Source organism: Prionailurus viverrinus, chromosome A3, assembly GCF_022837055.1.
Source record: "Prionailurus viverrinus isolate Anna chromosome A3, UM_Priviv_1.0, whole genome shotgun sequence".
NCBI lineage: Eukaryota > Metazoa > Chordata > Mammalia > Carnivora > Felidae > Prionailurus > Prionailurus viverrinus.
The window spans coordinates 45,425,314-45,453,258 of record NC_062563.1 but is presented as its reverse complement, the minus strand read 5'-3'; the positions used below and the strand labels follow the sequence as shown (position 1 = coordinate 45,453,258).

The 27,945-nt window shown below is 43.2% G+C and overlaps 1 protein-coding gene across 6 annotated transcripts in view; it reads right to left on the bottom strand.

Moving 5' to 3' along the window:
• The window catches only part of CFAP61 (cilia and flagella associated protein 61), a 289,083-nt gene that overhangs the window by 7,415 nt on the left and 253,723 nt on the right, over positions 1 to 27,945 (bottom strand). For all 6 annotated transcript variants that reach the window (XM_047854160.1, XM_047854163.1, XM_047854162.1 and 3 more), the window contains one exon: positions 2,222 to 2,312. In XM_047854160.1, the coding sequence (XP_047710116.1) occupies positions 2,222 to 2,312 (91 nt within the window). The remainder of the gene's footprint in view (positions 1 to 2,221; positions 2,313 to 27,945) is intronic.

Here is a 27,945-nt window from a genome sequence, read left to right as displayed (position 1 = left end):
GAACAGGTAGTCCCTGTTCTACAAGGATCTGAGCTAGAGGCAGACACCACTGCATGCAGCACCTCTTCCTGTGGCCTTTCCCACTTGACACATGTAAACACAGAAAGCAGAGCAAGATCTCTTCCAGAGGTTTCACTTTATGGGAATCTAGAAAAGCCACAAGATGGTGGGGAGGTCCTTACTGTGTCTTCCACAAGTATTCATGGCCACTTCTGATCTACTGAAAGGGCCTATTGTCTATGCTGATTTCATGCATAGCAAACTGACCCAGAGCAAATGTCTCTCCATGGATAAAAGGTTGAGGGTATCTCAGTGAGGGCCATGAAAAGCAACTGTTGTTGGGTTTGATAGTGAACTTGGAAGGGTGAGAGGAAAGCTTCCCTTTTAAGCGTGGCACCTAAAACCCCTTGGCTCTGTGTAAAATATTAACTGAGGAGCTCGATTCTGGGGTTTGGAAGGATTTAGGCACAGAATTTTAATGGGTTAACTAGAAAACTAATGAGTGTTTACTATGGTGCAGTAATGAGCTGCAGATTACATTTTGAGAGGAAGAGAGGGATCTAAGGAGTTAAGTGAAATTCAGTCATCACCAGGCTTACAACTCAGGTTCATATTTCAACCTCAGCTGACTCCCTCACAGTTTTAGGATGAAGTGCAGGGACCCATCTGACCCGTAGCTCTCTATATACATATATATATATATCCAAATTTGAGTGCCTTTAGCATGGATGACCTTTGCATAGTTACAGTCCCCTCTGCCTCCCTCATGTACATTTACTTGCCTGGTTCCTATCTATGTGGATCCTAAAGACAACTGAGTTTGATTTATATATATATTTTTAATTTTTTAACATTTTTATTTAATTTTGAGAGACACAGAGAGACAGAGCACAAGTGGGGGAGGGGCAGAGAGATAGAGAGACACAGAATCCGAAGCAGGCTCCAGGCTCTGAGCTGTCGGCACAGAGCCCGATGCGGGGCTCAAACTCACAAACTGTGAGATCATGACCTGAGCTGAAGTCGGACCCTCAACCGACTGAGCCACCCAGGCGCCCCTAGTTTGGTTTATATTTTAAACCTATCTTTCCCAATCTGAATCTACTTCAGATTAGTAAGATTATTTAATCTTCCCATCTTGGATCCCAAGAATAAAACTGGGAAGGGGGCGAACAATGAAGAGAAGGTACCAAGCCACACAGTTTAGTCTGTATGGCTCAGTGCCTATGCTCCTGACTTTGGAGTGAGACATCCTTGAGTTTGAAGCTTGCTGGCCAGAGACTAGCTGTGTAATCCATGGCAGGGGCCTTTAAAGTCTCTTGGCTCCAGCTTCCTCATTGGTAAAGTCAAGACCATGACAATAGTGTCATCGTTAAGCAAGGCGGTGCAGGCAGTATGGACTCAGTGTGTGATCTGTATCTATGCTGCCCAATATGGAGCCCACACCACAGGAACCTTTGAGGGTCAGGTGCTCTCAAGTGGAAGTGATAACAGAGACGAAGTACTTGCCCTTTTAGACAATAAAACATGGTGGAAAACTAAGCTGTGCCCACTGGGGCCAGCCCTTATCTGAGTGGAGCAAGGGAGAGTCTGCGATGGATATCTGACTACTTTGTGAGCACAGACACTAACTCTCCACAGCTTCATTAAGGAGTCTAGTGTTGCAAGAAAGAATTTAATTTAAAGCTTCACGAATATTTCACTACTTACACTGCAGAGTCAAATTTCTTGCTGAGCATGGAGTCTTTGGGAAATGTATCCTTCCAGTTAATTCCCTATCACTTTGAGAAAGCAGTTTGGGTTATAAAAGGGGTGTGTCTGGGCATCTTACACCTTCCCTTTACATTTTTATAATAACACACAGACACACAAATATCTAGCAAATGGTGGGCAATACGGCAGAAACTAAAGGCATGCAATGTCCATTCTTGAGAGCAAGTCGAAAAAACTCAGATTCGGTTCCCAGTCAACATCCCTGTTAACTGATCATGAAAATACAGTTACTTGTAAAAAGGAAAAAGCTGCCTCTCATAAAAGGATTTAAATAATCCACTTTTCCTGAAATATCACTGCCTATGTTCACATACTCCAAATCTTGTTTATAAGAAGTACAGTTGTAAGTAAAACCAAAAGGGGGAATGTAGAGAAAAGTCTAAATGACCAACAACTACAAAGTGCTTGTAATCTGCAAGGAATAACTCACATATCTATTAATCACTCTTACCTCCTTGGAGGTCAAGATCTGGCGTAACTCTTTCCTTAGATCAATAAAACGATCGTGAAACAGGGCCATGCACCATGGCTCCATGAAGTAGCTAGTGAGGAAAGAAAAGATTCAGTTAGCTGGAAACGCTCTCATTACCACTAATAAAGTATTTACCTGCTTTTTGCCTTTATAAATTACAGTTCTGGCCCCTTCGCAAGCGTTTGCTCATAAAATGCCTCGTGGAACAGCCTGGCCAATCAATTTTTTAAATGGATGTTCCTGATGTAAGGCCAGGTTCCATAATTACATTTAAAGTGGTTTAATTCAGAGCTGGGGCAAGACCCAGTGAAGAATCCTGATTTTATCAGAATTTAAAAGCCTGAAGACTTGTAAAGAACGGTGTCTCCATTATCTGCCCTCATTTGAGAAAAACAGATTGCAGGATTAACTGAACTGCTGCATAAACAAATTACATTTGGGTAGACAATAACACAAATGTTGTTCATCATTAAGGTTTCTGGATTAATAATGACCAGAAAAACAGGCCACCTCGGTGGTGTTGCAACATAGTCTCCATACAATTGCACTGATGCTTAATTGAACATCTTTTAGGAGAGCAGCTCTTTCGGTGTTTATATTGGCTAACTTTTCACTGAAAACCATTGGAGTAAATGCTTTGTGATGCATTCTTGGAGAACCAAGACCATTTACTGTTACTTTAACTCTGATTTTATTTTAATGCTAAGTGTCTTGGGATGGGAAACATCACTTCTTTCACGCTGGAGACACGTTGATCACGTGGGTTTCACTGTTCTCTGGATGTGAGTTTGTTGTTCCCATTACTGCTAATGGATGCCATGTGTGTGCACCAGGGAAGAAAAACCTGGTGCCCACGTGCAGACGAGCACCTTCTGTTTTCCCAGACCTGAAGTTAATTCTTAGGGAAGGAAGTGACGAGACCCAGGGACGACTGAGGCCTTAAAGGACAAGTATAATGATAAGAGTCTGTGCTACAATCAGCATGGCACTCAGCTATATCACTTATTACCTATCACCTATTTGCTTGACCAGAATATGACCTAGTTTCATGCTTAATTACCTATTTTCCATTCAACTATGAATTCCACTAATATTTATGGAACATCTATTATGCACCCAGCAGTATTCTGGGCACAGGGGAAACAGCAAGGACCAAAATAGACCATCAACCCTGCCACTGTGAAGCTTATATTCAAGTGATAAATAAGTAAACATAAGGCCTATTGGATGATGAGAACTGCTTAGGAGAAAACACAAGGCAGGCAAGGATAGGGGAGGCCAAAGAAAAGCTAAGGGAGTAAAGGCTTGAGGGCAGGGAGAGAGAGCCATGTGGAGATCTGGGGGAAGAGCCCTCTAGAGAGAGGGAACAGCAGATGTGAACACCTGGAGCCAGGAGTGTGCTAAGAGCACCCTGTGAGGCAGAGTGGAGATAAGAGCAGGGATTGGTAGGGAGGTGAGGTCAGGAAGGCGATGGGTGGGAAAGATGCTCCTGGAGGCAGCAGCCCAGTCAGAGCTGTTGTGTACAGCACTCCTCTGTCTCCATGATTTCACTTTCTGCATTTCAGTCACCCGCAGTCAACCGTACTCCGGAGCAGGTGACCCTCCTCCTGACATACTGTCAGAAGGTCAGTAGTAGCCTCACACTACATCATAGTGCCTATGTCATTCACTTCACTTCGTCTCATCATGTGGGCAGTTTATCAGCTTACGTCATCACAAGAGGAAGGGTGACTACTGTGTGATAAGGTATTTTGACAGAGACCACATTCATATAACTTTCATTAAGTGTATGACTATAACTGTTCTATTATGTTATTGTTGCTAATCTATTAAAGTGCCTAATTTGCAAATTAAACTTTATCGTAGGTGTGTACGCGCTGAAGAAAACATATAGGGCTCAGGACTAACCACGGTTTCCGGCATCTACTGGGGGTCTTGGAGATATTTCCAGCGGGGAAAGGGGGACCACTGTAATCGCTCCATGGCGATCCAGTTCAGCACTTGCATGCGAAAGGCATCTTATGAATCTTCACAAATGAATGAATGTACATTGCACTGTGTACATTCTTTCTGCCTGGCTCGGATTGGTCTTTCATTAATATAGAATAAAGTTCTGCTAAATAAATTGGTGACAGAACTCTGCAAAATGCCCCAAGACGGGAAGCATTATGAAAAAGAGCATCACTGGGAAGACTGGGAAAGCTGTATGTGAAACCAGAGCTCCAGGATGATCTTGCTAAGCCCCACAGCAAGCAAGGCTGAGGGTGTCAGGTGGGCACTTGGCGGAAATGTCAGAGGACTGCTCGCCTCTGAAATTACTCAAGGCCACCTAATTCTTAGTGAATGCAGCCAAATTGATAGGCATTCTGGCTGAGTTTCTGGGCCCCTACAAACCCTGGCCAACATCCAACATCCATCTAAGTCCTTAAGCAAAGGCACTGGTGCAGGGCTGGCCACCTTGGCAAGGATGAGCACCTTGGGGTGATGTTTTGACATATCTCCTCAGAGAGTAGCTTCTTGGACCAAAACATCAATTACAGCCTATGTCCAGACACTCAAGCACGGCTTTGCTAGGACGGCCCCTGCCTCTTAGATCAAAACAGCTTCTAGAAAAGCTTCAGGGAATTGTGGCTGTGCAAATTTTGAAACTATCATAATTCTTAAGTTAGGAACCAGTGGGCCCTTTTACAAATATTTTTAATGTTTGTTTTTTTTATTTTTGAGAGAGAGAGAGAGGGAGAGAGAGAGAGAGAGAGAGAGCAAGCATGAGCAGGAGAGGGGTAGAGAGGGAGGGAGTCACAGAATCCAAAACAGGCTCCAGGCTCTGAGCTTGTCAGCACAGTGCCAGACAATGGGCTCAAACGCACAGACTGAGATTATGACCTAACCCAAAAATGGAGTCTTAACCGACTGAGCCACCCAGGCGCCCCTCAGTGGGCCCTTTTAAATTTGTGGCTTCCTTTCCCCAGTTGTTGAGATGCCCCTGTGTGTTTCCACAGTACCATCAGGAGTGCCCTCCCTCTTGGTTCCGGGGCCTACAACCACATCCTTCTAGGTGGTACATCCTCTCTCTGCTTTGCTGGTTCCTGCATGGCCCTGTTCCCACAGCCCAGGTACGGTTCAGGCAGCCTTCACTACTTGGCCCTCCTCATTGTTGGCTTCACAGAGGGAATTGTGGGGGAACCCCACTTCCCTAAGGTCACAGCCTGCCCAGCCTGGGCCCTGGCCCACCATCTAACACCCACATTCCCGCAGCCTCTGTCCACAAAGCTGAACACAGATGGCTGGAGAAGCAAGTGACCCTTAATCTTCTGAAAAGATAGTTGCTGAGCCCATCTGTAGAGTGCTTGGCAGGGGTGGAGGATTAGGGTAGGGGGTGGGGGAGGGGGGCATGAAGAAGAAGTTGGATGTTTTTGCAAATTATTTCTTTTGCTGTCTTTGAAACTCTCCATGCCTCTCACAGCAGTGTCCAGCAGTAACAGCACCTAGGTATTTGACCACCTCTATTCTCATCAAAATACATTGAACAGTTTGGAAACCAAAGATCTGGGAGACCTGAAATCGTATTTCTTTAACACTTCCTAACATTATCTCCTATGGGAAAACATTTTGAGACCCTCTTCCAGAAGGTAACAATCTCTGTAGCAAACTATTTGTTACCCATATTCCTGGATTTCATCTGTGACAGCCATTTTTACATACAAAAGAGAAAGGTTTGTAGAACTCTATTCAGGGGTGCCTGGGTGGCTTAGTTGGCTGAGTGTCCAACTCTTGACTTGGGCTCAGGTCATGATCTCACAGTTCGTGAAACTGAGCCCCCTCGTCAGGCTCTGTGCTGACAGTACAAGAGCCTGACAGTGCAAGAGAGAGAGCTTGGGATTCTCTCTCTCCCTCTTGCTCTCTGCCCATCTCCCACTTGTTTTCTCTCTCTCTCTCTCTTTCTCACAATACCCTGGAAGCCAAACGAGTAAATTGACTTCCAAAGGCTCCTTCTCAATATTATTGCAGCTTCAGTGGCGGCCCCTAGGGGCAACTTACACCAGGGTCATGGAATGCTAAGGCTCTCACAGCAGGGAGAGCTGGTGCATCACCGAGAGCAGTGTGTAGGCTCCCACCCCGCCTAGAGAGCTTCTTCACACCTGTCTGCAACACCAGATTGCTCACAGCCTGCCACACCGATCAGGCTAAATATGCATAAAACCCTTAGCCAGGGGTAAAACAAGAAGGAGTTCAGACTCAGTCCCTAAACAGAAGTCCCACTAGAAGGTCACATATTCCAACGGCAACTCTGATCAGACGGCGTGTGGCACTGAACAGGATTTAGGAAGAAAATGACTAGCAGATAATCTGCAGTTTCCGAGATGCCCTCGGTCTGCTCTGTTTAAAGGATTCAGGTCAGGCTCTTGAGTGGGTGGATAATTAGCAACATCTCCATTGTTAGATGAAGTAGCTGCTGTTTTTGTAGGGCAGGCATTAGAGACAAGGTGTTTTAGATAGTGGTGAAAGGAATTGGTCCCTTTGGTAAGGAGGGAAAAAATGGACTAAAAACTCTACCCAGAGAAGAATCTCATTTGCAAGTTCTTCCCCAGTTCTTACAAAAACTGCTTAATTTGGTGATGATTTTTAAGGGGCTCACCAAATGACCTCACAGCAAGCACTGTGATGAGGAACCACATTCTGGGTGATGGTCCTTGGTCATTTACCATTCACAGCATCCCCAAGTAGCTGTATCCCTGTCAGTAATTCACTTCCATGTTCCCCCCGAAACTTGTTTCCTTCTGGTAAATTAACTTTTTAATTAATATATTTTATTTTTAGAGCAGATTTAGGTGTACAGAAAAAATAGAGAAGAAATACGGAGTTCCCATACGTTTCCTCCCATCCCCACCTTGCATTATTAGTAAAGCACATTTGTTACAATTGATGAACCAATATTGATACATTATTTGGAACTAAGGTCCATAGTTTACACTGGGGTTCATTTGTCATGTGACAAACATTCTATGGATTTGACAAATGCACTATATACCCTACCATCCACCACTGCAGTGTCATGTGGGAGAGTTTCACTGTCCTAAAAAATCCCCTGTGCTCTGCCTGTCCATCCCTCCCTCTCTCTGGAGCCGGGCAAAGTAACATTTTAGGAAATTGACTTGTACAGAAAATGGGGCTGTGTAACAATTTTATAAAAATTCTTAGTTACCCTCTAGTCCAGTATTTCCTCAGAAATAAAGTAATAGTCTCCCATCACAGAACATGGTGCCTTTCAAACGTGCCAGCTGCCCCTCAGGCAAATGGCTGTGTGGCTTGAAGACTTGTTTTTCTAAATTCCTGGATTTGAGCACCAGCCTAGGATGAAAGCTATTTGCATTTCTATTTTCTGCAATGTGCAGGGGGCTATACTTTTTAGGGGAAATTTTTCATATGCAGACATTATAATCTACTTGCTAAAAATCCATGTGCTCGGTGACCAAACCAAACAAAATGCATGTATGAAGCTGGGGTGAGGTTTGTTCACTGAGAATTTCAGAACCCAATTTGTCGTGGTTGAAGGTTGCTGAGAATCCTTGTTCACAAACCCTAGGCAGACAAGACTCTCTCAGGTGGGCAAAAGCATCCCAAATGGCAGGCAGTCTGGACCTGATTCCTTCCAGCAGGTGCCAATGTTTTTTATTCAAAGTAGGCCAATTCAATCCCATTATGGAAGAAAATGAAATGGGCTTGCATTGTATTTCTTTTTCCATCCTTCGTGGGAAGGACAGCACCAACCTTAATGGCAGTGCAGCCCGCTGAGCATTTCCTACACTCACTGCTTCAGCGGTGTGGGGACTGCAAAGCCATGGTCAACTCCCTTCCTGAACTGGCTGTGGGTTGCAGAGCTTCTGGGTGTCCCTTCTCTGCATGCTCAGAGTGGGGAGGGGAGGCTCAGGGCAAGTGGGAGGGCCACTGACAGGCAGCTTGAGGGCACATCCTCAGAGTCTGTTTCTAGTTCAGGCTCTCCCCACTCCAAACTGCACCTCGGTTGCCCTATGCTCCCTTTGCTGCCTCCTCTCTGTGGAGGGTCTAAGATTCTCACCCCCTCTGGCCCCTTCCAGATACCTTCTACCTTGCCCTTCCTGCCTGATGGGCTCTGTGCATTTTTTTGCAGCCCAGAGGAGCCTTTTCCACACCTGCGTCTTCCCTACTGCTGTCCAATGCTCAAGCCCAACACGAACCTTCTCCTTGAAGCTAACTCCTGGCCTGATGGCTTTCACTTACCTTCTCTGCACTGTTTTCACTGCGTGGGGGCAGTTCTTGCAGGAAAGCTAACTGGGCACTTATCCTTTTCTCATACACACTGTGGGCTATGGGTCCCCACAGCATCTGGCACAGGCTGGCCCCTAGGAGACTGAAAGAGCAGGTGGGGCCCAGGCTCCTGAAGACACCTGCAGGTGAGGGCAGGGGTCAGACTCAGGCTGCCTTGCCTCCTCTCCATGGAGAGCTTTTGCACCAGCTCCTGGGACCCAGTTTAGGTAGGAGGGGGGTTTAGAACAGTACAGATCCCTATGGGCCTCCTTTAAATCATTCTAGACACACAGCAGCCTTCATTATTAAAATTAGGAAAGCTCTGAACTTAACCAGACTCATTTTGCAATTGATAAGAATGTGTGGAGTCAAACATGATGATCAAACAGAGATGATATAAGGGGGTTAGAAAGAAGTTTATGCATTATGAACAGTTTTAGGTCTAGTTTTCTCCCTACAAACTGAAAGATATCTGTGCTTTTTTTTTTTTTCTTCTCCATAGAAAGGAGAGGAGCATCTGGAATCCCTGCCAAGGCTGTGGTCAGGTCTGCACTGACCGCCCCAAGTGCTGTGGATACTCAGCATTAGTGATAAGCTTTTGGGAAATTTCTATTTCCATGAATACTGTGAATTTTTAAAAACAAGAACAATATTAACTTTTTTCCCAATTTATATTCAAAAAAGGAAGACTAACCAGAGCCACTGGGTAACCTTCATAGCTGGTTGCCTAGAAATCCTCAGGAGAGAACGTCAGGTAAGAACACGAGGATAATGTGATTTCTCAGTGGCTGTGTGGATTTCGGTGTTAACATCACACAAATCGTTTCTACACAGCTGTGAGGAAAAGCTGACACACATTCTCCAGGGTCCAGACAGAAGACATTACTGCCTCTGTTCATCTTGCCAATGGCTGGCCCGGGTTCCTTGGGGGAACTTAAATTCTCCATCACTTTTGCAAATGATACGCTTTTCTCAGAAGCCCCAGGAAATGTTGACTTGTGGAACTCTATTAACCATTCCTGGTCGATACGGCCCAATCATTAAGCAATTGATCAGACTTCTCCAGAAGTCTCATCCTCATTTGGTCAATCGGCCAACTCTATTGACGAAATCGTATGAAGCAGGGTGGGGATCTGGTAACTAGCTCAGCCATTGGCCATGCTGAATGCTGAGAAAAGCAACCCCACAAGACACACTGGATGGAGGAAGTCGCATTCACTGGCCTTGGGGGAAAGTCCGAAGTGTCTAAGTGAAAAGAACAGGGTAGAGGATGTTGTTTTTCAAGTCCTGGATCTTAACCTCAAGGCAGGCGGCGAGGGAAGGAGAGGTGCTGAAGAGCTGGGCTGCACTCCCTGCATGCGGAAGTTCAACTGAAAATTGCTCCATGAAAATTTCCATAGTTAGGAAAAAGGAGGCAGGTGGGCAGAGAAGAAACACAGACCTTTCTCCAAAATCTTTCTTTCTTTCTCCTTATTTCTTTCTTCCTTTCTTTCTTCCTTCCTTCTTTCTTTCCTTCTTTTTCTTTATTCTTATTTTTATTCTTTTTTTAGTGAAAATCATTCCAATTTTATCCTGGAGGGATAATAGTCTTTGCTCTTAGACTCATTAAGAGGATCCCCAGCTGCTACTCACAACAGCACAGAGGTTGGCTTGAGATGGAAACTACCTTTTCTCCAGGTGAGAAGATGGTTGACATGCAGGCTTGACTTAGAGAATGAAATCCTCACTGTCCAAGTCCTTTCTTGTACTGACAGGATCTCAGATTCAACACGGAGGATAGACAATTCCCACAATGCCTGGTTGTAGGTCACACCCAGCAGCGAGCCTCAGACTTGTGGCAGTGTGGGCTGGAGCGTGGCCGGTAGGCCTTGTCTCTCCTCTTTACATTCCATACACAGAAGGCAGAAAGTGATGGACATCAGGGTATGTAATCAACTTTGTGCCCAGATACCCTGGGGGCCAGGAATGACCTACAGATGTGGCTGCTTTGGCCTGAACAACATTTGGAAATTGGATTTGGGGAATTTCCTTAAAAAATCATATTCGGCAATGCTGGGTCCTTGTAGTTATGTGGCAGTAATCAGCTCAATTGATGCCCCCTTTGGCTCATCACTGTGGTTATCAGCCTGGCTGGTATTGCTCACCTATGGGTCACAGAAGGCATGTGGGTGTGCAAAGCCTGGTGAAGGGGTCTGTGTGAGATGAAGGCAGGTTTGTAAACATGTTTTTGGCTAAGTACACATGCTATGTTCTAGCTTCCTTTCTTCTTCCACCCATCCATCCATTCACCCACCCACCCAACTACCCATCCTCCCATCCATCCATCCATCCATTCATCTATCCATCCTAACAGGTTCAATGAGGCCTTTCAAAACCCTGTTTATTTCTAGCACCTATTTTCCTCTGGTTCTGTACTCTCTGCTGGCTCAATTCACTTGTGCTTTAATTCTCATTTCTTCCCCACTGTGCTCCTGTGAGGACTTTTCTCTCCCCTTTTCTCTGTCCTAGGTGTCTTCCAGGGCTCCTGACTTCCATAGCTGTAAAATGGGAAGGAAGGGGAACACCTCCGGGGTCATTCTTTGCCATTAATCAATTACAGCCAGACGCTTTTGGGCACAGAGGGAACCACTGTGAAAGCGTGGTCCTCACCCTAGAAGTGCGGAGGGTAGAATTAGGGACACTGAGGTGGGTTCAGGCTGCGGAGGGGTACACTGCGGGAAAGCAAGGCTGGGGAGGAGCTCGGCAGGAGCGAAACTGCCATCTGCTTGTCCTCAGTTCTTTGTCGCCGCATTTCTGTTTGCCAACCTCTCTTTTGCTGGTGTTTGCCAACCTTTGGTCACTTCGGAACCCATCAGTTTTTCATGGACATTGCTCATTACTTCAAAATTTTTTAGATTGATTATCCTTCAAAAAAAAAAAAAAAAAAGAAAGAAGAAAGAAAGAAAAGAAACAACTACTTCTGCCTTGTCCTAAGCAATGATATCTGTGAAATCAGAGATGTGATGTGTTTGTACAGTGTTTCGAATTTGTTAATTTTTTTATGTTTATTTATTTTTGAGAGACAGAGAGAGAGAGGCTGGAGGAGGAGTAGAGTGAGGGAGACAGAAGATCTGAAGCAGGCTCTGCATTGACAGCAGAGAGCCTGATGCGGGGCTCAAACTCATGAACCGTGAGATCATGACCCGAGCCGAAGTCGGGTGTTTAACCGACTGAACCACCCAGGCGGCCCAGTGTTTCTAATTCTTATTAAAGTCATTCCATAGTTAGTCGGTGTGTGGCTCTACTGCCTAAGGTAGCTTACAACCTGGCAGATGCTTACTGCACTCTGGGACAGGGAAGTTTCTATCACAGCTTGATGGGGAGGTGCTCTTGTATTCATCTGGGGACATAAACCCACAGACACTGTGCTAAACAGTTTTTATGCATTATCTCACTCCATCCTGATTCCAGTCCTCTAAAGTGGGACTTGCCAGTCCATTTTACAGATGAATAAATAGATTCAGAAAGGTTAAATGACTTGCCCAAGGTCACACAACTAATGAGGATGAATTAGGTCTTAATCATAATTCTGCTTGGCCTCAAAGTTCATGCTCTGAAAAAGTGCACAACCAAATCCCATTTCCTGTAAAAAATCTTTAAATCAGTACTTTTTCTTTCACATATAAAAAAAAAGGCTAGGTGGAGTGTCCAGGATGGGCATGGTGGTTCCACAGCCATCAGATCACAGTACTATCCATAGGACACTTGGCTTCATGGTGCAAAATGGCTGCTGAGTTCCAGTCTTCACATATATGTTCTTACATGGATAAAGAGAAAAAGAGGTTCCTTCCCCTCTCGTTTAGGGACAATTCCTAGAAATCTCACATAGCACTTCTATTTATGTCTTACTGGCCAAAGATTAGTCATATGGCTTCCTTGGCTGCAGGGAAGGCTGGGAATCATTGTCATTTATTTTGAATACAATGTAACATCCTATAAATCAGGATTCTGTTTCTGAAGAGGAATGAGTGAATGGATGTTGTGTCTGCTATGATAGCCCAAAGACTCCACAGCATCTGATTTAACAAAATTCTTTTCTTATAGTTAAGTTCATGAAAATTGGGAGAATGTGTTTTGTTGACGTTCCCAGAACTAGAACCTATCTACTACTCTAGATTCAACCATGACCCCAAATTAAACACTCTGGAACAAAACCCACACAAAACATTTTACATATGTGACAGCCACCTTCAAGCCCGTGGGAGAGCCCTGGTGTCCTACATGTCCCCATCCAGCTCAAGCAGGCTTAAATGCAGTGAACAGGAGACAAATTGTATTCACACTATAAGGCTGTATTCTGATAATTTTATTCTGCCCATGAAAGAAAGTGGATTCATGCATTTCAATATAATTTTTAAAAATAATAATAGGAACAAATAAGTATTTGCAGTTAACCCTAGGTTTGCTCAGAAATTAAATTACATGTTTCTGGGGCAGTGGACTTCACTCAGGGATGCCACATATCACATGGGCAGGCAAAACCAAACACACACACACAAAAAAAAAAAAAACAAAAGAACCCTGCAGACTGAAATGAAAGTTTAATTATGAATGCTTCCTGTCCAACCTGAGTTTGCCAGAATCTCTAGCTAGTCAACTTACTGCTTTGGGGCACACCTGGAAAGGTAAGATTAATGATTTTGAAAGCAAAACCCACTAGCTATTTGATAACCACTTGTAATTGTCACCTGATAAAGATTGGCTATGTTTTTTTGTCACAGTCTAGAACTGGCCTCAACAGATAATGGGTGTTTACTGCTCTAAGGAAGAATGGCTTACGATGCACTAGCACTAAAACCAAAATTCTAATTTGGGGCAGAAGTCAGCCATCTTCTGAATGGCTTGTAAACAACTTCTCTCCTATGGCTGGTCCGCTCAGGGATCCACAGAGGTGGTGTTCAGCAGATTATCACGGTGTACCCAGGAACCAGAAGCTAACAGTACTTAAATAAAGCCTGGCATCTTACAGTGTCCTGGCTGGTCTTACAGTCAGCTGGACGCAGAGGTGCTAGAAAACATTGCCTTGCACCGCTTTTTCTGCTCAGTGCACAGAGGCTGCCGTCTGCTGCAGGCCATTGGAACTGGTGTGGCTTATCTGTGAGCTGGGCACACGCATAACTGTCTCTAGAGGGAGATCCTGACCAGCCCATGGGCCCTGGCACGCCCCACACCAACATGGGGAGGCCATGCTCTCTCAAGCACAAAAGTTTTCTTAGGCTTCATAGTATCTCAAAGAACACACTTGTCCTGAGTGAGTGTCAGCACCCAGATCATGCTGAGGACAGAGCACAGACTGCCTGCCACCCTTGCTACTGGAGACATAAGTCTTGGTTTTTGGAAATGCCATAAAGGAATATCTGAAAGATCTGTCTGCCTCCATTTATTTTTCTGAATTCTGGGTACTTAGACCAGGAGAAACTGCTTCACCTTAGAAAATGGAATACATTTATCTTATGACCCTTACAAATCCAACCACCAATATTTCCCTCCTTCTTGCGACCTTGAAGGAATTCAAAGCCAAATGTGTGGATTTTCTAAATAAAAACCTATGCTCAAATACCCACCCTCTACACGGCAGCTCAGCTCCACCCAGGTGTCCTGCCCTTAGATTCCCATTTGCTGATGACTTTTATTTTTGGCCCAGCTGTGCTACTTATTGCTTATGTAACCTCTCCCAGCCTTGGTCTTCCTAGCTGTAAAATGGGGAAAACGACGGTCCTTCCCTCCAAGACTCACGATCAGAACCTGGAGACAATCCAGGAACAAGGTCGCTTTATGACCGGCACAGGCGAAGGGCTCCATGTGTATTGTGTTGCTATGATTATTATTCTTGTTCTTAATTATATCTTATTGAATATATTTGCGTAAGTTGCCTCAGATCTTTTCTGGTCTGAAATAATTAATTAAAATAAGCACTCTTTGTTGTTTGATTGTAAGAATGTCTGTTTTTGGCCGAATCCTACAATTTTTCTCCTCAGGGACTGCTTTTCCTACATTCAAGGGTGTCTGCATAAGCTAATTTAGCTGTAGTTTTATGGCAGCAATTAAATTTAGCTGCACTAAAGGTAAGAGAGACTTCATAACAAGCCTTCATGATGTTTTGTCATGCACTAAAGAGCTATGTGGGAATCAATAAAAATTACATAAAAACAGTTAAACTGAGGATTCGATATATGTATTTTTTGTCTGAATTGATAAAGGTTTAAAAAAAAGAGGAAAGGTGGAGTTTTGTTTCTGCTAGTTTATTTTGAAGAAAGAGCCAATTGGGACAAAAATGGCCAACCCAGTTCATGGGATGTTCATGGGATGTATTAGGAAGGCAGTCAGGAAAATGGGCCAGGCAGGATTAAGGTGCAGTCATCTCAAAGCCCAGCTGGGCCAGGTTTTCTTCTGACCTGACTTTTTGCCTGACCTGGCAGAGCAAACCAGTCTTCTTGTAGAAAGGGTATAATTTTTTTATAAACTTAACAAATTTCCCTTCTATTTAAGTTTACCAGTTAAAGCACAGTTGCAGCGTGGTCTGCCCAGACCTTTCACCGTGGTGGGGAAGTGGGTCTGGATGTCCCTTCCGATGCCTCTGCGCCTGGCGTCAGAATAAGGAGATGAGTCTACGCTATCTAGTGCTATGTATCTGCCCTTTAATTCTATCTGTGGCATCTCCTTGCACATCGCTGGTTTATCAGGGTCTGCATTAATTGCACTTGTACGATAAATCTACTGCCCTGGAAGTTGTCCAGCTATTTACGTTGATTTGTTATATAAATTCAGGCCTAAGAATATGAGGCAAGGTTAGCATTTTATTCTGCAGCAAAGGGAAAGCTCTTAGTGCTCAGCTTCCCTTCCTATGTTCCTCTCTTGTTATTCTGTGTCTCTCTTCATAGAAAGCACAACCATTTTCCTTTAATTAGGCTGCAGAGAGCACAGGCTAGCATTAGGCCACTCAGCCACTCAGCCACGCTCACAGCCATGGCCATTTCCTATCTATTTTCTGTAGAAAAGAAAAAAAAGTGTGTATATGCACATGTAAACCCCCACAAGTCCGAGAGTAGGGAAACAAAGGAGCCAGGTGGGATCACCTTTTGTGAGGCCCAGGCCACAACAACCAGCCAACGTCAGAGAAGCAAGCTGCCTCATTATTCCTTTGGTTAAAGTAATTGCCCTTTAAATTTTGAGAGTACTTAGTAGAAACATCACTCACGAATACAGAATATATGGCATGTTTAATATGTGTTTGTAATGATTAAGTAATTAATACACGTTTAAAATAATTCCCTATCATAACAGGCTTTTCTAATGAATGTGTTTATATTTTTTTTAACTGAGGCTTTTACCAGATATAATGACAAACTCAAACTGTTCCTTCACTTTCTTTGTCACTTTTATGTTTTCAGATTGGTAGTTTCCAAAAATCAAGCAGTAAGATTCAACAAACAGAGGGTGCCTGCCTGACTGGCTCAAGTCAGTAAAGCGTATGACTCTCGATCTCAGGGTCATGAATTCAAGCCTCATGTTGGGCATAGAGCCGACTTTAAATTAAAAAAAAAAATCAGCTTATATATTCCTAGTTCTTCTCAAAAACACAATAATGAGGGTAATGGCTTATAACCCAGGAGATAGTGTAAGAATCCCTAGGTCCACACTGATATAGGTAAGTGAATAAATGAGTGGAAGAGAAGGGACAACTCTTCAGAGTTGTCAGAAGCTAAGTGGTGTAGAAATGTGGGAGTTGAATGAATGAAGGAGGGAACCCTGGTGGCGGTAGAGCAAAGTTAGGTTTCTGTTCCTGCTGCAAAAGAGCAAAGCACCAAGGGGTGTCTGGGTAAGGGGGGGGGGGGGGGAGGGAGGGTGCTTACTACATGATGTTGGCTTGGGTGGGGAAGTCCCTAAGAGGGCCAGGGTGAAGGGCAGCAGTTTGGTGATTGGCTCTGTTGGTGGTTTCCATGCAAGATGTGGGAGGCTGGAAAGCTGGGCTAGAGTCCCTCATGATTCAGAAGAGAGGGTGGTTTTTCTGGTTGCCGTGTCCCTTTGTCCCGTTTCATAAGGGTGACAAAGAGGCCTGGGCCAACCACTGTTTATATTGTCTGAGCCTTGTTTATCACAGCCTAGCTGCCGGATGCCAGCTTCTAGAGCCATTTTCCACTTTCTCAGAGTGGAGCCGGGAGGCTGAGGTGAGGCCGGATGAGTCAGAGGCCAACACCATCAGCTGCTCCTTAGAGATGAGGCTCTAGGGTCCCTCCCCTGCAAACACCCTTAATCCCTTGCTCCCTTTCCCTCCATGTCTCCCGCTGTCTGCCTGCTTCTTTTCTGTACCCGAGAAACCGCAGATGGATAGGAAAAAAACCTCACACCACCTCCTGATCCAACTTCACATTCACCTTGGAAGATCTCTGATGTGCTCTCAACACTGCCCCATGACCCCAAGTCCTGCCCTGGTGAATTCATTTCTTTTTTCCTCTCTGAGATGACTTTTTCTCTTTTCTCAAACCTTCAAGTCCCCTTTCTGCTTGTCTGCTCTTAGGTGACAAGCTTGCCTCCTGCCTTACTGAGAAAACAGTTGGGAACTGCCTCATGTTTTTACCCCTAAATGCCCCAACCTGCCTATTTTCTCCTGTGACTCTGCCTCTGCAGGTGTTAGGATAGAAAAGCCATCCCAGGGGCACCTGAATTGCTCAATCAGTTGAGCATCCAACTCTTGATTTCGGCTCAGGTCATGATCCCAGGGTCGTGGGATCGAGCCCCATGTCGGGCTCTGAGCACAGCATGGAGCCTGCTTGAGATTCTCTCTCTCTCTCTCTCTCTCTCTCTCTCTCTCTCTCTTGCCCTGCCCCTCTTCCAAATCGCTCTCTCTCAAATAAAAAAAAAGTTGTCCCAGCTCTGACACTATTCTGATTTCACATGCATCATTTATTTGCTTACAAACAAAATTTATCATTTCCCCCTCCTAAGTATCCCCCACTTCTGTATTCATGCAAAACATCTCAAAATTTGGCTCTATTTGCTGCATTTCCAGTTCTTCAGGTTGTACCCTCTCTCTCAAGCTATTTCCAGCTGCCACCTCCTCAGAAGCAGCTCTTATGAAAGTCAAATCCCATGACCTATCCCCACCTTATTCGGCCCCCCAGTGGAATCCAACACAGCTGACCACCATTTCTCCCTGGAAGCTTCTGGGAAATCCCACTTTGCTTTCTACTTTTTGAACCACATTTCCTGCTGGACATTGAAATATTGGGACACTCTTGTCTCTTTTCTCTGAACACACTGTCTCCCAAGATGCTCATGAGGGGGACAGGGAGGACAGAAGGGAGGCCAAGGGAACAGGAGGGGCAGGGAAGGAGCTGAGTGAGAAAGGGTTTGAACTGGAGTGTGGCTTCAGTCTGGGTCCAGGGGAGCTCTGGGGTGTGAACTGTCCCCAGAGGTTCAGAGTTGGCTGAACCTTGAGGCAACTTATAGCCCGTGACTGTCTTTGGCTGTCTCGGGAATGGGCAAAGCATAACTTTCCTACTCTTTGTTCATGAGTTACAGGCCAACATTCACACACCTGTGGGATGGGCCAGTGGACCGATGAAAGATTCTAATGGACTCCTAATGACCAGACCGAGTATAGTTGGGCCACCCACAGTGCCCACTACAGAGGTGGATCACGAGTTCTGTTTGGCCATGTTAAGTTTGAGAGTCGAGTGAGCAGGTGACTACTTTGCTTGGAATAAGTCTTGCACACTCTGCTGCTAAAATATACCTCAAATCTGACCACCTCAACCTGGATCCATCTGGTCCATACCACCATTTCTCACCTGGGATAACGGCAGGAGCCTCCTCATGACCACTACAATCCATCCTCCACCATACCTGCAGTGAACTTTCAAAACATGAACTGGCATGTTACTACTCTGCACGTGTGGAAACAGGTACCAAGAGCCCAAATCTCTCCCTACAAAGATCTATATGCTACAGCTCCGCTGACCTTAATTTACTCTGCTCCAGCCACATGGGCTTCTTTTTGTCTCTCACACACACCAAGACTTCTCCCACTTCAGGGTCTCTGCACCTGCTGGTCCCCCTGGCTGACCTCCTCTCTCTCCAGATCGCCTGTGCCCACGTGTGTCTCATTGGCCAGCATTCTGCTAGATATGCCCTCCTCAGAGCGTCTGCCCCGCCCACCTCAACTCCTGCCCGCCTTTTCTTATTTCATTTATAGCCCTTATTGCTCTTTGATATGGTCTTGTTTGCATATTAATTTATTTGTTTGTGGTCGGGTATCCTCCTCTAGAATATAAAATCCAGAAGGGCTAGACTCTTTCGGTCCTAGTCACAACTGTATCTGCAGAACAGAGTACACAGCAGGTGCTTAATAAAGGTTTGCTGAATGGATGGGTGAGTAAATTAAAACCATGGACCAAAAAGTATACTGGGTCTTATCATTAGGAGTCCATTAGAATCTTTAAAAATTTAAAAAAAAAATTTTTTTTTTCAAAGTTTATTTATTTTTGGGACAGAGAGAGACAGAGCATGAACGGGGGAGGGGCAGAGAGAGAGGGAGACACAGAATCGGAAACAGGCTCCAGGCTCTGAGCCATCAGCCCAGAGCCTGACGCGGGGCTCGAACTCGCAGACTGCGAGATCGTGACCTGGCTGAAGTCGGACGCTTAACCGACTGCGCCACCCAGGCGCCCCTAAAAATTTTTTTTAAATATTTACTTTTGAGAGAGGGACAGAGAGAGAGAGAGAGAGAGAGAGAGAGAGAGGGACAGACAGAGCATGAGCAGGTGAGGGGCAGAGAGAGAGGGAGACACAGAATCCGAAACAGGCTCCAGGCTCTGAGCTTTTTGTACCCCTTTGATTATACTCAAATGAGTTGAAAACCTTGTATCCACACAAAAACCTGCACCCAGATGTCTATAGCTTTATTCGTAATTGCCAAAACTTGGAAGTAATCAAGATGTTCTTTGACAGGTGAATGGATAAACAAACTATGGTATACATCCATACAATGGAATATTATTCTGTGATACAAAAATGAGCTATTAAGCCACAAAAAGACATGGAGGAAACTTCAGTGCATATTGCTAACGGAAAAGGCTACATATTGTATAGATACAAATACATGACATCTAGAAAAGGCAAAACTATGGATACAGTAGAAAGATCAGTAGTTATAAGGAGTCTGGAGGTAGAGAGGAAGGGAGGGGTAAATAGGTGGAGCCTAAGAGACTAGTAGGACAGTGATACAGTAATGCTGGACACATATCATTGCACATTTGTCAAGACCCATAGAATGTACAACACAAAGAATAAACTGTAATATAAACTGTGGGCTTAGTTCATCAGCTGTAACAAATATACCACACTAATTAAAGATGTAAACAGCAGAGAAAATTGTATGTTGGGGGGTGGGAAGGACATATGGAAACTCTCTATACTTCATGATCAATTTTTCTGCAAACTTAGAACTTTTCTAAAAAAGTAGTCTATTACCTTAAAAATGATATTCTAGAAAATATTTGCTATATCTATATCTATATCTATATCTATAATAAGAACTATTAGTCTTATGTTATTTATAAACACCCATAAGTTAAAGAAAAAGGCAAATGATAGGAAAATGAATAAAGGATAGAAACAAGAAATTTGACACTAAAGAAATGCAAGTTGGAAGTAAGATACTGTGTTTCTACTCCTTCTTCCTGCAGGGTGGCAAAAATTAAAACCTGGAATATATCCAGTGTTGTGGGTGGAGGGGAGAAACGAGCCCTGGCACAACTGTTGATAGGAATATAAATTGAAATAACCCTTTTTGAGGACAATTTAAGCTAATGTCTTGATCAACACTTCTTTCTTTTTTCTTGATCAAAATTTTATTTATTTATTTATTTATTTATTTATTTTTATTTGTTTATCTTTAATGTTCACTTATTTTTTGAGAGCTAGAGAGACGGAGAGTGAGTGTGGGAGGGGCAGAGAGAGAGACAGAGAGAGGGAGACACAGAATCTGAAGCAGGCTCCAGGCTCCGAGTTGTCAGCACAGAGCCCGACATGGGGCTGGAACTCACAGACCATGAGATCATGACCTGAGCCAAAGTTGGACACTCAACAGACTGAGCCACCCTGGCACCCCTTGATCAAAATTTAAATGTGCATACACATTGATCCAGAAATTCCATTGTTGATGCACACAGATTAATGAACATGTTCATTAACAAGAAAATATTTAAATCAGCTGGGATTTAGCCATTCTATGGAATATAAAGAAGCCATTAAGAAGAATGAGATCAATGTGTACACACACAGAAAGATCTTCCATGGGTATCATTAAGTGAAAGAAGAAAATATGTGCAGTCTATATGGGACACACATATTCACACATCTGGAATGTGCTCAGTGCCAGGGAGAAGAGCAGGATTGGGAGAAGAGGTACACTCACTTGGGTGATGGCAGAATTTTTTTAACTGCTGTTTAAAATCTTCTATTTCTACTACTCATTTTTAAGCTCTGTGAAGGAAGGCAGCTTGGCTTTCTCATTGGTGGCTGTACCCAGCCAGCACACTGGTGTTCAGTGAATACATGTTGAGTGAAAAAGAATGCCACTTAAAAAACTACAAAGGAAACCATCAGGGAAACAAAAAAGTTGTACCATTAAGGATGTTTACTGTGGTGTTAATTATCAAAACAAAAAGTCAGAAGCAACCTGATTTAGTAAGATACATTGGTATGGTATACCCTCTTAAAGTCATTAAAAATAATGCCATTAAAATAATATCTGGGGAAATGCAGAGTGTTCAGAATATCCTAATAAGCCAAAATAGCAAGTCATAAATTAGCATGTTAAATATTGTTAACATATACAAATATTTATATATTCAGATAAAAATACTGGAAGGACACACACCAAAAAAATTTACGATGGTCATTATCTGGGTTATTGTTTATGGATAACTTTTTGTTTCTTCTTATCCCCACCGCTTTCAGTTATGCAATGATTATACATTACTTTTGTAAATAGAAAAAAAAGTTTTGTAAAAAGTAATTTCTAGAAATACAGCTCTGCAGTTAGATTTTTGAAAGTTTTCTTTCTGAATGCCTCTAGAAGCAGCCCTTGACTTATAGATGTTGATTCTGTGTATTTGACTATAATATGCAACTTGTCTGTTCATATCTTAGCCATTGACGCCCCAAAACTCCTTTCTGTGTGCTGAATTCAGACTTTCCAATATTAAGGGACATTTTGAGCAATTGTAATTTAACTCTCTGGGAAGGGAACCACCCTTTTAAGACATTAGTCTATTATTTGCCTTTTATACATTTGAATTCCATACATGTTTTCAGGAATACTGTGTTTGAAAGTACACAATTGTGTTTTAGTGCCTGATATATTTTGTTACCCTTATTTAGAGAGAAGCAGATGGCTGCTTCTGGTAGTTCCTCTCATGCTCAAGACGGTATGAGACCCATTTATTTACTGGAGCTTTCTTTAGGCTACAGACATTTCTTTAGTCCTCTGTCTCTGAGCTCCAAAGAAAGACATGGATAACCTAGAAAGAATACTGGCTCAAATCAGAATCCTTTCCTAGTTGAGGTTTTAACAGTAAGAAGTTGGGCGGCAAATAGTTAGTTGGCATTGGGGTTGGGCTTCTGAGGAGGGGGTTTGGTCTAGGAAGGTGATCGCAGGGTTATAGCTGCATAATCACATCATTAAACTTCCATCTGATATTATTGAAAACAAAGTCATTATTATGATTCTTTAACAGTCTCAAGCCTGAAAACCACTCATAGTCTAATTCAATAAATAAGCTACTTAAGTATATAGAAAGTCACAAGGAAGAACAGATTTTCTGTCATATTAGCAAATTTGATTTTCATTAATGCAAGATGAATGTCTTCTATGAAACACTTTCATATCATATTAATGACATGATAGCAAACAGCATTCGCGGGTTGCTAGGCAACACGAGGACCCTCTAATGATCTCCTCTGTACTCGAGAGGCCACAGAGGGAAGATGCCAGAGCTGTGAGGATATTTCCCATTTCTTGGCAACTGTTTCTGCTGGAAGACCACTGTAGGGCTGGGAGGGAAGGGAATTCATGGTGCCATTTACCACGGCAAATACACCTCTTCACTCTTCCCTCCTTTTCATTGCCTTACTGTGTGGGAGAGCAAGACCTGAGAACGCGGCTCAAATATAAGAGGTCAAGAGTTCTCAATCCATATGCCTGCCCCCCAGCCGCTTAGGGAGGAAACAGGCTGCTGAAACACCCAAACAAGAAATGTAGTGAACACCTTGAGGATTGTTTGCCAAGCCATAGTTTGCTGTGATCTGCTCCACTCTTTGCTGTCCCTACTTCCCTGAGGGGTAGGTCCCCAGCAGTCATGCTGTGAGTTCATGATTCCATGCAGCAGAGACAGTCATCTGATCCATGCATTGGATACTGATGTGCAACAACCACCCCCAAATTTGGTGGCATTGAGAAAAAGCCATTTTATTACGCTCATGATGGCTCTGTTCTGCTCTGTGACTGCAGGGGCTTCAGATGGGAAAATAAATGCCTCGGGGCCACTCAGATGGCTGGGGGCTGGAATCATCTGAAGGCTTCTTCACACACGTGTCTGGCACCTGGGCTGGGATGACGTGAAGGCTTGGCTCACCTGGAACTCTTGCTAGAGTGTTTACATGGTCTCTCCACAGGGCTTGGGCTTCCTCACAGCATGGCAGCCCGAGGATGGTTGAACTTTTTATTATGACAGGTCAGGATGTTCCAGCAAACAAGTCAGAAACTGTGTGGCCTTCTATAACACATTATTATGCAGAATTTAAAAATATGTTTAACAAAATTAAAAGAATGATTTAAAAATAATTTTAAAATATGCTCAAGGGCATTATGCTAAAGAAAATAAGTCAGAGACACAAATACTGTATGGTCTCTCTTGTATGTGGAATCTCAGAATGAGACAAGATAAAATATCAAGCTCACCAACATGGAGAACATATTGATGGTTGCCAGAGGCAGAGGGCAAGGGCTGGGGAATTCAGTGACCTGTTTTTGTTTGTTTGTTTGTTTGTTAGTTTAAATTGTTTCTTTTTTAAGTGTTTAAAGGTTTGTTATTTTTAGAGAGAGAGAGTGTGAGCATAAGTGAGAGAGGGGCAGAGAGGAGAGGGAGAGAGAATCCCAAGCAGGACTGGTGTGGGGCTCTATCTCATGAACCGTGAGATCATGACCTAAACCGAAGTCAAGAGTCGGACTCTTAACCGACTGAGACACCCAGGCACCCCTAAATACATTGGTTTTAAAAAAGAAAAAAAATATTTAAATTATAAGGATAGCACACTAAAAATTTTTTAAAAATTGAAAAATTAAAAAAAGAAGGATAGCATACTGAACTCCCATTACCCATCACCAAGTTACTAACCAACCCATGGCCAATCTTGTCTCACCTCTACCTCCATATACTCTTCTTTCTCCTGGGTTATTTTAAAGCAAATCCCAGGTGTTTCAATTTGTATCTCTAAAAGATAAGGATTCTGTTTTAAAAATACATATATAACTGCAATGCTGTCTTTACATGTAAAAGTTAATAATTTATTAACATCATCAAATATCCAGTCTTCAAATTTTCAATAAAGTCAGATATGGCATGATTCCTTTTTTTTACAGCTTATTTGAAATCAGGATCAAAATAAGATGATATGTTTTTAGAATCTGTTTTAATCCACAGGCTCCCCTCCAACTTGGAATTTCATTTCTTGCAATCTATTTGTTGGACTCAGACTGTTTCTCACACTCTGAATTTTTTGGACTGCAGCCCCTTGATACTGTTTAACATGCTCCTCTATCTCCTCTATTTCCTACAGATTGGTGGTGGATCTAAGGTCCTGGTCAGACTCAGGTTCGAATTTTTTTTCAAGGCAGTGCTTTCCAAACAACAAAGCACATAGTATCAGTATCTGGTTGTCTTTCTCCATGTAAACACCTCTGCTCTTTAACCCACTAGGAGTTGCAAAACAGTGATGCTTTAATGACCCCATCCCTCCTTCATTTACGAGCAGTGACAGTTTTATCTTTGTGGCATTTCCTTGATGGGTGGCCATAGAATTATTGTTCGAAATTATTTCCTTTCAGGAGTTTGAAGACATCGCCCTGTAGTCTCTTAGGTTCTGAGATTGCTATTGAAAAACCTGATGACATTTTCATTCTATTCCTTTCTAAGTGACACGTTTTACTCACTAGATTTGAGGAGCTTCTCATTACCCCTCGTATTCTTGAATTTCATGATAGAATACCTTTCATCTATTGGTCATTTATTGGGAGATTTTTTGACCTGAAGACTGAGGTCTTTCAGTTCTTGGAATTTTGTCTTCTATTGTGTGCCTTTAAAAGACCCCTACACTCTATTTTCTCTGCTCTCTTTCTGGAATTCTCGCTAGTCTGATAGGGGCCTTGTTCTCTTTTTTCATGACATTTCCTTGACTATCTGTCAATCCCTCCAACTCTTGGCTGCTGCCATCCTAGACTGGGGCTCTCACCCAATTTCTTCTCCTTTTAGCCCCACACCTCATACTTTCCCTCTGTTGGATCTGGGGTTCCCACATCTGGAATCTGTCCAGGTTGCATTTTCTAGAGAAAAACCTCCCCTATGGTCAAGAGAGAGGGAGGGGCAGGAGGGTGGGTGGAGGCATATTATTTACTTTAAATCTCTGTTTGCAATCTCTATCAAAATAACACCAACATTCTTCATGGAGCTAGAACAAACAATCCTAAAATTTGTATGGAACCAGAAAAGACCCCAAATAGCCAAAGCAATCTGGAAAAAGAAAACCAAAGCAAGAGGCATCACAATTCCAGACTTCACGCTGTATTACAAAGCTATAATCATCAAGACAGTATAGTACTGGCACAAGAACAGACACTCAGATCAATGGAACAGAACAGAGAACCCAGAAATGGACCCACAAATGTATGGCCAACTAATATTTGACAAAGAAGGAAAGAATATCCAATGAAATAAAGACAGTCTCTTCAGCAAGTGGTGCTGGGAAATCTGGACAGCGACATGCAGAAGAATGAACCTGGACCACTTTCTTAAACCATACACAAAAATAAACTCAAAATGGATGAAAGACCTCAATGTAAGACAGGAAGCCATCAAGATCCTTGAGGAGAAAGCAAGCAAAAACCTCTTTGATCTTGGCCGCAGCAATTTCTTATTCAACATGTCTCCAGAGGCAAGAGAAACAAAAGCAAAAACGAACTATTGGGACCTCATCAAAATAAAAAGCTTCTGCACAGTGAAGGAAACAATCAGCAAAACTAAAAGGCAACTGATGGAATGGGAGAAGATATTTGCAAATGACATATCAGATAAAGGGTTCGTATCCAAAATCTTTAAAGAACTTCTCAAACTCAACACCCAAAAAACAAATAATCCAGTGAAGAAATGGGCAAAAGACATGAATAGACACTTCCCCAAAGAAGACATCCAAATGGCCAACAGACACATGAAAAAATGCTCAACATCACTCATCATCAGGGAAATACAAATCAAAACCACAATGAGATACCACCTCACACCTGTCAGAATGGCTAACATTAACAACTCAAGCAACAACAGATGTTGGTGAGGATGCAGAGAAAAGAGGATCTCTTTTGCACTGCTGGTGGGAAGGCAAACTGGTGCAGCCACTCTGGAAAACAGTATGGAGGTTCCTCAAAAAATTAAAAATAGAACTACCCTACAACCTAGCAATTGCACTACTAGGCATTTATCCATGGGATACAGGTGTGCTGTTTTGAGGAGACACATGCACCCCAATGTTTATAGCAGCGCTATTAATAGCCAAAGTATGGAAAGAGCCCAAATGTCCATCGATGGATGAATGGATAAAGAAGATATATATATATACACACACACATCTATATATACACACACACACACAATGGAGTATTACTCGGCAATCAAAAAGAATGAAATCTTGCCATTTGCAACTATGTGGATGGAACTAGAGGGTATTAGGCTAAGCCTTGAAATTAGTCAGTCTAAGAAAGACAAGTATTATATGATTTCACTCATATGAGGAATTTAAGATACAAAACAGATGAATACAAGGGAAGGGAAGCAAAAATAATATAAAAACAGGGAGGGGGACAATACAGAAGAGATGTTTTTTTTAGTTTTTTTTTTTCTTACATTTATTTATTTTTGAGAGACAGAAAGAGACAGCGTGGGCAGGGGAGGGGCAGAGAGAGAGGCACACACAGAATCAGAAGCAGGCTCCAGGCTCTGAGCTGTCAGCACAGATGCGGGGCTTGAACCCACAAACTGTGAGATCATGACCTGAGCCGAAGTCGGATGCCCAACTGATTGAGTCACCCAGGCGCCCTAAGAGATTCTTAAATATAGAGAACAAACAGAGGGTTACTGGAGGGGTTGAGGGAGGGGGGGATGGGCTAAATGGGTAAGGGGCACTAAGGAATCTACTCCTGAAATCATTGTTGCACTACATGCTAACTTGGATGTAACTAAACAAACAAGCAAATAAATAAATAAATAAATAATCTGCCTGGTTTTCAGTTCTGTGTCTCATACCAGCCTTCTGTCATCATTTGTGTCTCCTAGGGTTCCCTCTATAGGCACTTAAGTTGCAGCTCTTTCTGCTCTGCTCCAGTAAGCTTCGCAAAATAAATTGTCATCTCTCATCCACCGGCATCTCCTCTCCAGTTTTATTTCTCCTTATGGGTAGATTTGTACATTTCTTTTCTTGTTTTGTTCTCATTTTATGGGGGCTTCAGGAGGGAGAACAGGTAAACTTGTATGGTCAGTCTGCCATATTCAACCAGAAGCCCCTAAATTATTTTTCAATATATTCATAAATGGCCAGTCTTCTCACCAACCTTTGATCCAAACTGAACCTAATGGAATCCTAATTCTGAGATAAATTTATTGGAAACTGCCTCTAGATTAGCCTGACTTATTTGTTCCCATGGATTTGGGGGTGCTTGGCATAATAATAAAAAAGAAGCTGCATTCATGAGTTTCATCATTTTTTGTTAGTGTGTTCCCTGTCCTCCCAAGGAAACAGAGCTTCGGGTAAGGATTAAGTGTTAATGTTTTATTTGGGAGGTATAACCCAAAAGCAGTCAGAGTAAGAGAAGGGGAATGGAAGTCCTAAAAGATGGGGAGCAATGCAGAATTATGCACTATGTGCACCTACTCCGTCCTGCAGGAGGTCTCTGGATGGGGTATATGGAGATACTGGGTCCTGGGACAGTCTATCAGAGGCAGGAGAAGGGGATTTATCTTTTCTGGCTCCCTCCTCTCCATAGAGAATTAGGTCCCCGCACTTCTGCCTCGCATCACACAACCTCTTTGATAGTCGCTTGGGAAGCCAGA